Source organism: Bombina bombina, chromosome 2, assembly GCF_027579735.1.
Source record: "Bombina bombina isolate aBomBom1 chromosome 2, aBomBom1.pri, whole genome shotgun sequence".
NCBI classification, from domain to species: domain Eukaryota; kingdom Metazoa; phylum Chordata; class Amphibia; order Anura; family Bombinatoridae; genus Bombina; species Bombina bombina.
This window is the reverse complement of record NC_069500.1, coordinates 887,832,789-887,849,107: the sequence shown is the minus strand read 5'-3', so window position 1 is coordinate 887,849,107 and position 16,319 is coordinate 887,832,789. Positions and strand designations below refer to the sequence as shown.

General features: G+C 38.0%; 1 protein-coding gene across 1 annotated transcript in view; it reads left to right on the top strand.

The window, feature by feature from the left end:
- Positions 1-232: 232 nt before the first annotated feature.
- Positions 233-16,319, top strand: part of PRKG2 (protein kinase cGMP-dependent 2) — a 308,690-nt gene continuing 292,603 nt past the window's right edge. The window contains exons 1-2 of the mRNA XM_053703230.1: positions 233-345; positions 9,269-9,823. Coding sequence (XP_053559205.1) covers positions 9,282-9,823 — 542 coding nt within the window. The 5' untranslated portion in view covers positions 233-345; positions 9,269-9,281. The remainder of the gene's footprint in view (positions 346-9,268; positions 9,824-16,319) is intronic.

The window sequence follows — 16,319 nt, the reverse complement described above, 5'->3', positions numbered from 1 at the left end:
AGGAGGTTTCAGGAAACTTTTTACTCCCTACCAGAGCATATGTGGTACTTGTGAGTAAAGTGAACGTCTAAATCACATGAGAGAAAGATAAATTGTATTTATTTTGCGGAATCTGCATGCAAGTGTTTTTATGACTCAGATGCGAGTGGTGTCCATTGGTCATGAAACATAAACCAGTCATTTATTTGTGATTTCAGAGATAATTAAGGTGATCTGTGACTGCATGTTTGGACAACGTTGGATATTACTACTATACAACGTGGAGACAAACTATCCCCGGTGTCTATGACAAGACCTTCCCTACACTGTGTGGCCCTTACCTCATACTGATTGAGGTAGAAGAGTGTAAGTAGATGCCCAAAAGGGACCAGGATTTTGATCTCCTAATTTTGACTTTATGAACTTTTGACAACCTCTTGATTACTTTATTTATTACCAGGAGTCATTGATGTTTTTTCCTCTATTGGGGCTCTTTTTTTAGATATTATATATATTTTTTTATATGTATTTATATATGATCTTTTTATCAGGCTTTTTATGTCTATTAGACCTTAACTGAACTTTCAATAATAATCAATTCATAATTTTTTATAATTTTTACTTGTTATTGCTGTGCTTGTGAATATGAATTTATTGTACTTATTTTATTTTATTTTGATATCTATATATTTTTTATTTTATTTTCACAAACCCCCTTCTTTCTTTTCAATAATCTTTTGTATTGTGCATCTGGATTTGAGGGAATCCGGAAACACAATAGGTGAATTTCTGGCAGCATATAGATTTCTAATTTCTCTTTCACAGTGCCCAGGTCACATCTCCTTTTTACTCCTATATATATATGTGTGTACATATGTATTTATATGTGTATATATGTATGTACAGAGATATATACACATATAAATACATAAACATACAAGTACACATATATAGACATATATATATCCTATATAATAAAAGGCCAGGTATGTTTGTCAGATGCAGTCATGCGCAGTAGAGACTGCACGAGGACAAACATACCTGGCCTTTAGGATCAACTTCGGATCAGATCGTCCACTGCGCGCAGGGGGGGGGGGTGGTCATGGGCGTGGTTGGGTGGAGCGGGTGTGACAAGGGGTGTGACCGATGGGAGTGCCACAATGGGGGCGTGGTCGGACCGGGAGTGGGCATGGCCAACCGTGAGTGGGCGTGGCCTGAGAGCGACAAAGTGTGGGGAGAGATAGAGGGGGCAAAAGAGAGGGGGAAGAGGGGGCAAAATAGAGGGGGGAGAGAGAGCTAAAGAGAGGGGGGATAGAGAAAGAGAGCAAAAGAGAGGGGGAGAGAGAGTTAAAGAGAGGGGAGAGAAAGCAAAAGAAAAGGGAGAGAGAGTTAAAGAGAGGGGAGAGAGAACAAAAGAAGGAGGAGAGAGAAAGAGAGGGGGAGAGAGAGAGCTAAAGAGAGGGGGGAGAGAGAAAGAGAGGGGGGAGAGAGAAAGAGAGGGGGGAGAGAGAGTTAAAGAGAAGGGAGAGAAAGCAAAAGAAAGGGGAGAGAGAGCAAAAGAGAGTGGAGAGAGCAAATGAGAGGGGGAGAGAGAGCAAAAGAGAGGGGAAGAGAGAGGGAAGAAAAGAGAGGGGGAGAGAGCAAAAGAGAGGGGGGAGAGAGAGAACAAAATAGATGGGAGAGAGAGCAAAGGAGAGGGGCGAGAGAGCAAAGGAGAGAGGGGAGAGCAAAAGAGAGGGGAGAGAGAGAGCAAACGAGAGGGGGAGAGAGAGCAAAGGAGAGGGGGTAGAGAGAGCAAAGGAGAGGGGGGAGAGAGAGCAAAGGAGAGGGGGAGGGAGAGCAAAGGAGAGGGGGGATGGAGAGCAAAAGAGAGGGGGGAGAGAGAGCATAGGAGAGGGGGGAGAGAGAGCAAAGGAGAGGGGGGAGAGAGAGCAAAGGAGAGGGGGAAGAGAGAGCAAAGGAGAGAGGGGAGAGCAAAAGAGAGGGGGGAGAAAGAGCAAAAGAGAGGGGGAGAGAGGGCAAAAAAGAGAGGGGAGAGAGAGCAAAAAGGGGGGGCAGAGAGCAAAATAGAGGGGGGAGAGAGCAAAAGTGGGGGGTAGCAAAAGAGAGGGGGAGAGAGCAAAAGAGAGGGGGGAGAGAGAGAGAGCAAAAGAGAGGGGGAGAGAGAGCAAAGGAGAGGGGGGAGAGAGAGCAAAGGAGAGGGGGGAGAGAGAGCAAAGGAGAGGGGGAGAGAGAGCAAAGGAGAGGGGGGAGAGAGTGCAAAGGAGAGGGGTAGAGAGAGCAAAGGAGAGGGGGAGAGAGGGCAAAAAAGAGAGGTGAGAGAGGGCAAAAAAGAGAGGGGAGAGAGAGTAAAAGAGGGGGGAGAGAGAGCAAAATAGGTGGGGGAGAGAAAGCAAAAGAGGGGGGAGAGAGAGCAAAAGAGAGGGGGAGAGCGCAAAAGAGAGGGGGAGAGAGTGCAAAAGAGAGCACAAAAGAGAGGGGAGAGAGAGAGCGCAAAAGAGAGGGGGAGAGAGAGAGCGCAAAGAGACAGGAGAGAGAGAGAGCAAAATAGAGGGGGAAGAGAGAGAGCAAAGGGTGGGACCGCTGTACTACAAAAAATGGCCTGTGTGCACGGGCTTTAGGACAAGTATATATATATATATATAAGTATATATATAAGTATATATATAAGTGCATTGCAGCCCTTTGTAGTGAAGTAGATGAAAACCTCTAAAAACATATTTATGCATTATTCATATTTAATAAAGGTTTTAACTATGTATTTACTGTAAATATTTCACATTCCAATGTTCTGCACATAGGGAAATATGTTTTAATTATTTATAAATAGATGTTCCTATATATATATATATATATATATATATATATATATATATATATACACACAGTATTGGAAAGGACCTTGACGAGGTACCTGGGCTTGTCCCATTTGGCCAGATGCGGTAACTAACCTTTCCATTTTTGCTTTTAAATCTTAGCTGAGAGCTTGTAAGTGAGTGCTGGGTTTTCTCTGTGTGTTGTATTAATTTGTTTTGTAATTTTTCCTATGGTTCTTGCACCCAGACCTGGCTGGGGTTAACTGCCTTTGACTCTGGGGACAGCACAGCTTCCTGTGAGTGCCAGTGGCACCCAGGGCTGAGCATGTTGCAGGGTCATGGGATGTGTACCTGGTCCGGTATGAGAGTGCAGTTCCCTTCCGTGTTTTGTATATGTCTAGGGTGATTACATATGCCTGTGCACCCTTCTCTTGTTCCCAGTTTGTTTGGATTTGAAAGCTTGCATTGTGTGGCTGTTTTAGGGTCCCAGGTATTGGAAAGGACCTTGACGAGGTACCTGGGCTTGTCCCATTTGGCCAGATGCGGTAACTAACCTTTCCATTTTTGCTTTTAAATCTTAGCTGAGAGCTTGTAAGTGAGTGCTGGGTTTTCTCTGTGTGTTGTATTAATTTGTTTTGTAATTTTCCCTATGGTTCTTGCACCCAGACCTGGCTGGGGTTAACTGCCTGTGACTCTGGGGACAGCACAGCTTCCTGTGAGTGCCAGTGGCACCCAGGGCTGAGCATGTTGCAGGGTCATAGGATGTGTACCCGGTCCGGTATGAGAGTGCAGTTCCCTTCCATGTTTTGTATATGTCTAGGGTGATTACATATGCCTGTGCACCCTTACCTTGTTCCCAGTTTGTTTGGATTTGAAATTTAGGGTCCCAGGTATTGGAAAGGACCTTGACGAGGTACCTGGGCATGTCCAATTTGGCCAGATGCGGTAACTAACCTTTCCATTTTTGCTTTTAAATCTTAGCTGAGAGCTTGTAAGTGAGTGCTGGGTTTTCTCTGTGTGTTGTATTAATTTGTTTTGTAATTTTCCCTATGGTTCTTGCACCCAGACCTGTCTGGGGTTAACTGCCTGTGACTCTGGGGACAGCACAGCTTCCTTTGAGTGCCAGTGGCACCCAGGGCTGAGCATGTTGCAGGGTCATAGGATGTGTACCCGGTCCGGTATGAGAGTGCAGTTTCCTTCCGTGTTTTATATATATATATATATATATATATATAAAATACCGTCCATACAACACAGGATATACCCTCCAAAGGTCGTCTGCCTGGGTGCTATGATGCTTTAAATAATTCCAATATAAATGACAGCACTCTCAGGTCTTTTTTTCAAGTGAGAACAACAAAAGTCTCTTTTTAATGAAACGTTTTCGAGGAGCTTGTCCCCGTCATCAGCATGATGCTGATGACGGGGATAAGCTCCTCGAAAACGTTTCATTAAGAAGAGACTTTTGTTGTTCTCACTTGAAAAAAAGACCTGAGAGTGCTGTCATTTATATTGGAATTATATATATATATATATATATATATATATATATATATATATATATATATATATATATATAGTCTCCAGTAGGGCAGCACTCATGACTCAAAGTAGCAGCAACCCAGGGTGCTTCCAAGAAGGCAGATAAGCAATGATAGACGGATGCATTCACCAGGATTTAGAAATTCGTCACTCTTTTATTGTAACGTTTTGGGGTTTTACCCCCTTCATCAGACACCTTTCTTTGAGGTGTCTGGCGAAGGGGGTAAAACCTCAAAACGCAACCCGAAACGTTACTGGTGAGTGCATCTGTCTATCATTGCTTACATATATATATATATATATATGTATATATCTATACCTATATATTATCATCTGTATATACTGTATATATATATATATATATATATATATATATATATATATATATATACACACACGGTATCTCACAAAAGTGAGTACACCCCTCACATTTTTGTAAATATTTTATTACATCTTTTCATGTGACAACACTGAAGAAATTACACTTTGCTACAATGTAAAGTAGTGAGTGTACAGCCTGTATAACAGTGTAAATTTGCTGACCCCTCAAAATAACTCAACACACAGCCTATAGTGTCTAAACCGTTGGCAACAAAAGTGAGTACACCCCTAAGTGGAAATGTCCAAATTGGGCCCAAAGTGACAATATTTTGTGTGGCCACCATTATTTTCCAGCACTGCCTTAAACCTCTTGGGCATGGAGTTCACCAGAGCTTCACAGGTTGCCATTGGAGTCTTCTTTCACTCCTCCATGATGACATCATGGAGCTGGTGGATGTTAGAGACCTTGCACTCCCCCACCTTCCGTTTGAGGATGCCCCACAGATGCTAAATAGGATTTAGGTCTGGAGACATGCTTGGCCAGTCCATCACCTTTACCCTCAGCTTCTTTAACAAGGCAGTGGTCGTCTTGGAGGTGTGTTTGGGGTCTTTATCATGTTGGAATACTGCCCTGCGGCCCAGTCTCCGAAGGTAGGGGATCATGCTCTGCTTCAGTATGTCACAGTACATGTTGGCATTCATGGTTCCCTAAATGAACTGTAGCTCCCCAGTGCTGACAGCACTCATGCAGGCCCAGACCATGACACTCCCACCACCATACTTGACTGTAGGCAAGACACACTTGCCTTTGTACTCCTCATCTGGTTGCTGCCACACACGCTTGACACCATCTGAACCACATAAGTTTATCTTGGTCTCACCAGACCACAGGACATGGTTCCAGTAATCCATGTCCTTAGTCTGCTTGTATTCAGCAAACTGTTTGCAGGCTTTCTTATGCATCATCTTTAGAAGAGGCTTCCTTCAGGGATAAATAAAACAAAAGACTAAGGTGGCGCAAAATGCTGATTCCCAAAAAATAATATTCCCAGTGGATTTAAAGGTGTGTATACACCTAGTAATATTTATAAACCTGTATTGCTATTGTAAATGTTTATAAAGTGTGAGAAAGTATATCACAATAATATGAGGTGGGCACAATACTAAAATAATACACAGAACTATGGTAAAAGAATATAATAGATTAAATATTTATTAAATTTAATATGTATAATACACAGAGCGATTATAGTGCATAAAATGACTAGTACCACTGATGACACCATATGTACTAATAATACATTAATAATTCTGAAGTCATATATCGGATATAGCTGTCTTCGGATGATTAAATTGCTAAAGAATGTATCCTAATGTTCATCAAATGTTATTTTGTAATGAAGTTGTTAAGTACATTTGGTATATATATCGATTAGAGCTCAGTTCGGCTGTTATTTCTTATTAGGCAAAGATAATCTTCGACCAATTAGCCCAAAAAGATCTACCTAAGTTGTTGTTCCGTATTTGGATACTCACAGTGCACTGTGAAGATATGTTGGGGTTTTCTCCGATTCTTTAAAACATGTCCCGCTCAGATGTGCCGGATGGCCTCTGATAAACTGTTGTCCGTGACTCCTTTGCTTCCGTTACCTGTGATAACTATCGGATGTAGATCCTCATTAGGTGCGGCTTATGCAATTTGATGCAGTGTGCGGCTTATGGTCTGAGCACTGACAGGCGACCCCCCCACCCCTTCAATCTCTGCAGCAATGCTGGCAGCACTCATATGTCTATTTCCCAAAGACCTCATCTGGATATGACGCTGAGCACGTGCACTCAACTTCTTTGGTCGACCATAGCGAGGCCTGTTCTGAGTGGAACCTGTCCTGTGAAACCACTGTATGGTCTTGCCCACCGTGCTGCAGCTCAGTTTCAGGGTCTTGGCAATCTTTTTATAGCCTAGGCCATCTTTATGTAGAGCAACAATTCTTTTTTTCAGATCCTCAGAGAGTTCTTTGACATGATGTGCCATGTTGAACTTCCAGTGACCAGCATGAGAGAGCGTGAGAGCGATAACACCAAATTTAACACACCTGCTCACCATTCACACCTGAGACCTTGTAACACTAACGAGTCACATGACACCGGGGAGGGAAAATGGCTAATTGGGCCCAATTTGGACATTTCCACTTAGGGGTGTACTCACTTTTGTTGCAACGGTTTAGACATTAATGGCTGCGTGTTGAGTTATTTTGAAGGGACAGCAAATTTACACTGTTATACAGGCTGTACACTCACTACTTTACATTGTAGCAAAGTGTAATTTCTTCAGTGTTGTCACATGAAAAGATATAATAACATGTTTACAAAATGGGTGTACTCACTTTTGTGAGATACTGTATTTATATACAAAAGTTCATAGGGGATTAGCACTCTCACCAAATATATAATGTGCCAGGGTGTCAGGAACAGAAATATAAATTTCCAAGTTAGAGAACCGCACTCAATGGACTTTCAACAAACAATGATTTATTGTATAAAGTGATGTTTCGGGGGGTCAACTGTCCCCTTCCTCAGACCCATATTCCTATATTCATGTCAGGTTAGCGCTAATGCAAAATTGCTATGTTGTTTTTGCGATATTGAGGTGTTTTTTTCCAACATTTCTATGGGGAATGCGAATATGCAATAATGTTTGCGTATTATTGAGGTGTTAAAGGGACACTAAACCCAAATTTTTCTTTCATGATTCAGATAGAGCATGCAATTTTAAGCAACTTTCTAATTTACTCCTATTATCAATTTTTCTTCATTCTCTTGCTATCTTTATTTAAAAAGCAGGAATAGGAGCCAGGCCATTTTTGGTTCATAACCTGAGTTATGCTTGCTTATTGGTTTGATAAATGAAGCTACCAATAAGCTAGCACTTTCCAGGGTGCTGAACCTAAAATGGGCTGGTTTCTTAGCTTTGCATACATGCTTTTCAAATAAAGATAGCAAGAGAACGAAGTAAAACTGATAATAGCAGTAAATTAGAAAGTTGCTTAAAATTGCATGCTCTATCTGAATTATGAAAGAAAAAATTTGGTGTTAGTATCCCTTTAAGTTATGGATGAATGCGTAAACGTGATTTTCGGATTTCGACTTTATTCATGATTTTGGTTACCACTAGAAAAAAACCTGTTTACTTTTAACTTGTAATACCAGCGCAACTCGAATAGTGCAAAAATTAAAATCCTAGTGGAGTTTTCGCTTCAGCAAAAACACAAAATACCACTCCACTTGTAATATAGCCTAAAATTTTGAGAAATTGCTTCTTTAGGTTTAGGTTTATATGTGAAATAGCAGGTTTTGTTCTTCAAATCCACGCTCATTAAAATGGCCTCAGCTTACAGGGAAGTCCAAACTCTTTATCTTATCACGTTCTTTACACACAAATGCTCCCTTATCTCATCTCTATAACAAAGCCTGATTCTCGAAAACTTGAGGGCATGGGGAGAAATTATCAAATTGTTTTACTGTGCTTTATATTGTAAAGTAATTGTCTCTCCTTAACATTACACATATTAGTGAACTCCCCTTAAAGAGATACACAGTTCCCAAAGTAAAAATTGCCTTTAAAACAATCTATTAGGGACCTTGTAATACTGATGAGATATCTTATATAATCTCGCAAAATCAGAGAGCTTTAGAGAATCAGGCTCTTAGAGAAACTAACTGAAAATAAACATTTTATTACTTATCTCTCCTGCCCCCGATGGGTGTGTAATTTATTCTGCTGTTTGAGTTTACATAGCTTTTTTATAGCCAATTCAATGTAAGTATTGAAATGTTAAGTAAAAGTAGGGGTTAAAACAGCTATTTTAAATGCTAAAATAAAAGTAAAGGATATTTTTGTAAACAGTTTATTACACTCCAGCTGGTAAAATGCATGGAACATTATACAGTACACTTCCCCTTAATTAACAGTAAAAATTATTTAATGTTAACCTCTAAATAAAAAAATAGTCCAACAAAATTTATAATAACTATATGAAAAAAACATATTTCAATATATAACTTTTTAAAAATAAAATATTTTCAAAATACAGTTTCTAGGGAATATTATACAAACAATATACTGCTTGTTTACATTACTGTTTCAACCTGTTACACAGATTTGATAATATGATTAAAAGGATACTGAACTCAAATTTTTTCTTTCATGATTCAGATAAGCAACTTTCTTTTTTACTCCTATTATCAATTTGAGTGAATTAGAGAGTTGCTTAAAATTGCAGGCTCTATCTGAATCATGAAAGAAACAATTTAAGTTCAGTATCCCTTTAATTCTATTAGATGTTGACAATCTACTTAAAATTGTTTAAGCAATAGAAGTAAAGTAGATTATATTCTTATTGAAAACACATACAAAATAAAATTGTTGCACAATCAATTTATATGATGAGTCCAGATGTTATACTTAGTTCAGAAAAGCATTAATAATCAATATGTTTCAAATGTCATGGTAAAAGAGATGAATGGTCCAAGGACATTTTGCTGTCAGACTGTTAGTTAGGGAATACAATACTGATTAAAATAACATTTGTGTAATTGTTTATTCCATACAGGCCAAAAGGTGAAATGGGAAATGGCTCTATGAAACCCAAGGCACATAAAAACCCAGATGGACATTTGGTGAACTTCTCCTCTGGCTGTAGCAGCAACAAGCTCCGCAATGTAGATGCTGTAAAAGGCAAAGTAAGGGAACTTGAAAGAGAGTTAAAAATGAAGGACGAGGAACTGAAAAATAAAGAATGTATATTTCAAGAACTTAAGGAACAATTTAGTAAGCAAACACAAGTTATCGCAGAGATCACTGAGGAGCTCCAAAGCAAATGTGTCCAACTTAACAAACTGCAGGATGTGATCAACTCTCAGGGAGGAAAGACCTTCTATCAACCAACATTTGGTATCTTCCAGGCATCACCAACCAAAACGCTTCAAGCTTCACCGTCTAAATCTTTGCAAGCGTCACCATTTAAAACTTTGTCTGGACTGTTCAACAGTAGCAAAAGAAGGGGGGCAAAAGAAGGTGTCTCAGCAGAACCTACCTCAACGATTTATGACCGGACTGGCCATCCAAAGTTCTCTTTTGAGAAAGCTCGAGTGAGAAAGGAATCAAGGTAAGCTAAAGATTTCCTTCTTGAAGCACAAAACAGATGAGAAACATGTACCAGGAGCGGAATACTAGACCATTATTTTAAGTTTGAAACTTTAAAGGGATATGATACCCACAAAAATTATTTCATGATTTAGGAAGAATATACAATTTAAAAAAACTTTCCAGTTTACTTCTATTATCATTTGTTTCATTCTCTTGGTATCATTTGTTGAAAGAGCAGCAATGCACTACTGGTTTCTAACTGAACAAATGGGTGAGCCAATGACAATCGGTGTATATATATATATATATATATATATATATATATATATATATATATATATATATATATATATATATATATATATATATATAGAGAGAGAGAGAGAGAGAGAGAGAGAGAGAGAGAGACAGAAGGCAGGCCAGCACTCACGGTTAACATTTCATCCATCCAGGGTGCTTCCATGGTATTGATAGTAGTAAAGAATGGGGATGCACTCGCCAGGATTTCCAAAGTTACCTTTAATGTAACATTTCGGGGTGTTACCCCCTTCATCAGACAATACATTGGTATTGTTATTTTGTATTGTCTGACGAAGGGGGTAACACCCCGAAACATTACATTAAAGGTAACTTTGGAAATCCTGCCGAGTGCATCCCCATTCTTTACTAATATATATATATATATATATATATCTGAAGCAGCATGTGAAAAAGGATTCGGTGTATATCTCAGTCGCTTCACAGCAGCATAAAAAGCCAGCACCAGAGAGTAAATCAATCGCCATGTATTAAGTAAATACATGTGTGTATATATATATATATATATATATATATATATATATATATATATATATATATATATGCAGCCACCAATCAGCAGCAAGAACCTAAGTTTTTGGTGCTCCTGAGCTCATCAAGATACACATTTCAGCAACGGATAACAAGAGAAGTAAGAAAATTAAATAATAGAAGTAAATTGGAAAGTTTTTTAAAATTTTATAATCTGTCTTAATCATGAATGTCTAAGTATGACTTTACTGTCCCTTTAACATTTAGAAAAATGATACTTTACTGTTGCTTGCATAGACCTTAGTTATAGTCGAGCAACAATGCATAATAAACTTCTCTAAGACATTTTCTGTCCCTTTTAGAGTTAGATTTTTTATCACTTTTCCAGGAAAGGAGATTATGTCCATTTCCCATCATAAAAATAAAATATGTTACTGCAGTTTTGGCGTTTTTGGACTGGACTCCTTTAAATTCCAAAAATAACTATGAAAGAGCCCTATTTGAAGTTAAAGCTATTTAAATTTATTTTGAGCAAAAGGAAATGCATGTTTACACACAACTTATTCCAGTTCAAAAGGACAACTCCTACAACGTTATTAGTGGAAAATCACATGCCTACAAGCATAAAAATATTATTTTTTTATTACACAGGAGCATCCATTTCTTAAAAAAAACTAAAATAATGTATACCCTCTTTCAGAGTAGAAATATATTGTAATTTCCTGTTAATGTAAAGTGATTTGTGCAAAAAAAGGTACTGTATTTATTTATTCCAGTTAAAGGGATAGGCAAGTCAAAATTAAACTTGCATGATTCAGATAGAGCATGTAATTTTAAGACACTTTTAAATTCACTTCTATTTTCAAATGTGCTTCGTTCTCTTAGTATCCCTTGTTAAAAAATGAATACGCACATATCATACACTAGTGGGAGCTTCTGCTAATTGGTGTCTGCACACATTTGTCTCTTGTGATTGGCTAAATAGATATTTTCAGCTTCCTGTCAGTAGTGCAATGTTGTCCTTTCAGCAATGGATAACAAGAGAATTAAGAAAATTTGATAGTAGAATTAAATTGGAAAGTTGTTTAAAGGGAACCTAAACACCATCTTTTTTTCTGTGATTAACTTTTTTTTAAAACGTTTTTGTATGGTTTTAAACGTTGTTGCTTACTTTGTTTATTTACCTAGCCTTTGCTCAATTATTTTTCAGTCTCAATATTACCCCTAAACCACTGCCTACTGAATGCGGTGCTAGCCGCCATGTTTTAACGCGCGTTGTCTATATAGACTGGATGCGCACTCCCTTGCAAATCCAAACCGGAAGCCTGCTTAGTGCTGTGAGCGTGCACACATATAGACATTGCGCTCACAGCATAACTAAAAAACTACTGCTGCTATAAAGTTTGCAGCTATAACCTGCTTCACTGCTAAAGCATATCTTTTGAACCAGTGTTGTGCCGTGAATGGATTCCTCATCGACAATGGTTTCCCCGGCACTCGGCAATCTACGGCGCTCCGCCCCTGCTACATCTACTCCTACTATCCTTGCCCCACTCATTACAATACTATTTTCTAACGCCTCCACATTCTTTGCGCTCCGCCCCGCTGCATCTGATCCCTGCCCTTGCCCTATTCATTCATTGTATATTTTTCATTATACCGTGCGCGTGCACGCACCATGTTTCCCCTATCAACAAATATAATATAAACATTAAAATAATGTTAATAAAGTTAGAATAGTGGCGGCGACGTTAGGGGCGGCAGATTAGGGGTTAATAATATTTAAAGAGACAGTCTAGTATAAATTAAACTTTCATTATTCAGATAGGACTTTTAATTTTAATCAACTTTCCAATTTACTTTAATCATCAAATTTGCTTTTTACTCTTGGTATTCTTAGTTTAAACTAAACATAGCTAGGCTCATATGCTAATTTCTAAGCCTTTGAGGGCTGCCTCTTATCACATGCTTTTTAAATCTCTTTTCAACACAAAGAGACAGAAAGTACACGTGGGCCATATAGATAACACTGTGTTCAGGCACAGGGGGTTATTTAAGATTTAGCACAAAACAATGCTAAATTTAAGACAATAGATAATAAACAGTCACAGTCATGTGATCAGGGGGCTGGAAGAAGGTTCCTAGATACAAGGTAATCACAGAGGTAAAAAGTGTATTAATATAACAGTGTTGGTTATGCAAAACTGGGGAATGAGTAATAAAGGGATTATCTATCTTTTAAAAAAATAACAATTGTATGGTAGACTGTCCCTTTAACTGTTTGCAAGGCGGGAGTGCAGCGGTTTAGGGGTTAATATGTTTATTATAGATTTGTAGCGTAAAACTCATAACTACTGACTTTAAAATGCGTTAAGAATCTTGGCGGTAGAGGGTGTAACGCTCACTTTTTGGCCTCCCAGGACAAACTCGTAATACCGGCGCTATGCAAGTCCAATTGAAAAAAGCCTTTACGAAATTTACGTAATTTGCTTTGCGTTAAGGCCAAAAAGTGTGTGGTACACCTATACCTGCAAGACTCGTAATACCAGTGGGCGTAAAAAAGCAGCGTTAGGACCTGACAACGCTGCTTTTTTACCTTAACGCACAAATCGTAATCTAGCCGTACGTGGATTATTACAGAAAAATGAGACAAAATAAATACTGTAATGAAATTATATTGGCTACACATATTTAAATATTTTATACTACAATTTTATGTTGTTTAATATCCCTTTAAGAATTAAGCTAGTATGTTTATTCAAGCAATCCCATGCATAGGTGCTTTAACATAAACATAAGTCATGATGCCTTGTAGTTTTTGTTTATTAAAGTGATGGTAAATCCAACTGTTTCAAAAACGACTTTTAGTCATCACTTTATAAAAAAGTGTGCTAAACTTACCTTTTCTATGCTGCAGCCTCTTCGCTAAACTCAGTGGCTCTGGCCACCCACATCACATTGCTCTTTTTTTAATGATGTGACGTTTCCACCTCTAAACCAATAGCCATGCTAGTCATATGGCACTGTTCTGTATCCTAACACAGCTACTGGTTCAGAGGAGGAAATGTCACCTCAAAGCGCTGTGACATGGACAGCCAAAGTTGCTGAGTTTAGCAGTGTAAGCTGTTTTTTTTACTAATAGTATTTACATCGGAAATTCATTAAATACAATCACCTTAAGGGGTAGATTTATCATAGTGCGAGCGGACATGATATGATGTAGCGTATCATGTCCGCTGCACGTCGATAAATGCAGACAGCATACGCTGTCGGCATTTATCATTGCACTAGCAGTTCTTGTGAACTGCTGGTGCAATGCCCCACCCTGCAGATTTGCGACCAATCGGCCGCTAGCAGGGGGTGTCAATCAACCTAATCGTACTCGATTGGGTTCATTTCTGTCCATGGCCTCAGAGCAGGCGGACAAGTTATGACGCAGCTGTCTTTAGACCGCTGCTTCATAACTTCTGTTTCCGGCAATGGACATCAAGCCCCTATGGCTTTAAAGGAATAAAAACAAACAATTTTAACGCATAAAAAAAATGTGTATTAATAAATTGATGAAGGTGATTTTATGTTGTTGCTTTTAAATGGTGCTAAAATTAAATCTTTAAAAAATATGTTTGCATAAATTCTGGTGGATACATTTCTAAAGGACTTTTATGCCAATTAATTCTTTGTACTGCTCATCTGGGAATATTCTTGTAGGTTACTGAAGACGCAAATCATTTAGTTCCAAACATAACTTTTGCCTACTTGGCTGAAATGATTAATTATCACCTCATAATTAATTTTTACTCCTTGTTTATATTTTTAGTTGGTAAAAAAATAATTAAAAATTGAATTATATTTAAAGGGGCTGGAAACATGCTTAAAAACATTAGTATCTTCCCTTTATTTATGTATTCTGTTTCTTTTTTATTTTATTAGTAAATCAAAGTAACTAATTTACACTTAGCTTGCTCCCTATATGGACATATCTTCCACATTACAAGAATGCTTGGAAACACTGGTTCCAGAGATATATTGTTTAATGTCACTGCTTTGTGCATATGGCAATTAAATGTGCATACATGTAGCCTGCTGCTATATAGATTGTGTATTGCTTTACCAGTAAGTGTGAAACTGGGGCTAATTTGATTTGCTAATGGCATAAAAAAGAAGCTAAATGTATTAAGGACATATCATAAGGAAATTATAATTTTGTAGCCTAGGTTTCCTTTAAAGTACTACACGTTTTAGAAATACTTGGTAGTGATTGCTGAGGGCAGCAGACAAACTGATTTACAGCAAGAGCTAATTGTCAACAATTAAATGAGATTAAAGTGAAGGTAAAGTTAACATTTGTTTAATTAATTTAACCATTTCTCAGTATCAACTTATAATAGTCGCTAATTTTTTTTTTTATGAATATTCAAATATTTATGTTAAAAATTAATTTGAAAATCCCTACCATTTGTCTCCTGACTCCTCCCAAGCCTTTACTTCCTGCTGCATTTTGTGAAGTCTCTACCCCTCGCAAATGCGTGTGCACGACCCAGGATAAAAATTGCGCATGCGTTACTCTCCTATTATTTTACAATGCGCATGCACTAATTTGCCTTGTAGTATAGTATTGAATGAATAGGTATATTCATTCAGTACTATACGATCAGAGCCAGGAGCTGCATCTATTCTTATCGTTCAAACGTTTCTTAAAAACATCGATCTATTAACTCGGTTTGTCCAATTGTACTATAAAATCTATAGTACAATTGGGCAAACAGAGTTAATAGATCGATGTTTTTAAGAAACGTTTCAACAATATCAATAAATGCAGCTCCTGGCTCTGATTGTGCACACTGTAACAAGACGATGAGGTAGTCTGTGGGACGCATGCGCAAAATGGAGCGCGCTTGGTTGATAAGAAGGAGAAAAATTAAAGTGCGCATGCGGCGACGAGTAAAGGGGCGGATGACGTCGGATGACGGCCGCCTAACGGCCTAAAAATCAATTGGCTATAAAATACATGTGATGTTAAGGAGAAAAAAAATAAAAATTACGGGTTGAATTTGGGGATGTATATAATTAGGATTATAAAGGTAATATATTTATTTAGAACTATTTATATAAAATATGATGAATTAAAGTCATATTATTTTTAAACATTGAATCATATTCTAGATAGTGATGAGGGTAACTTTACCTTCACTTTAAGTACACAAACTCACCAGTATTCAAATAGGTTTTCAAATTTTCATTCAAGTTTTAGTGCTTTTTAGGCCTGTGCATTCAGAGGTTTCAAATGGCTCTGAATGCAGAATAAAGACGGCCGCTTGTGGCGCTCTGCTTTTTTCAGAGTCAGATTTCTGCTTATGATAGTGCATTACACTAAGACCTGGATTTGCACAGATCTTAGTGTGTTGCACTCTCACAAGGGGAAATCTGTGTCTGAAACGAGCTGAACACTGCAAGGGCCACCTTCTTCCATATCCTGAGCCATCTAAACCCTCCGAATGCACAAGCCTGCTTTTAAACATTTATTTTGTGTAGATTTTTTGCAATTCTTTAAAAACTATTATATGTATAGGATATGCATATGTATATATATATAAAAATGTTAAGAAACGTTTTATTTTTAAATTAGAAAAATTCAGCCGAACCAAATTTTTCATGGCTCCACAAGTATATATACTTAAATGTCTCAAACAAAATAGATAAACTGAGTGAACAAAGTCAAAGGGACA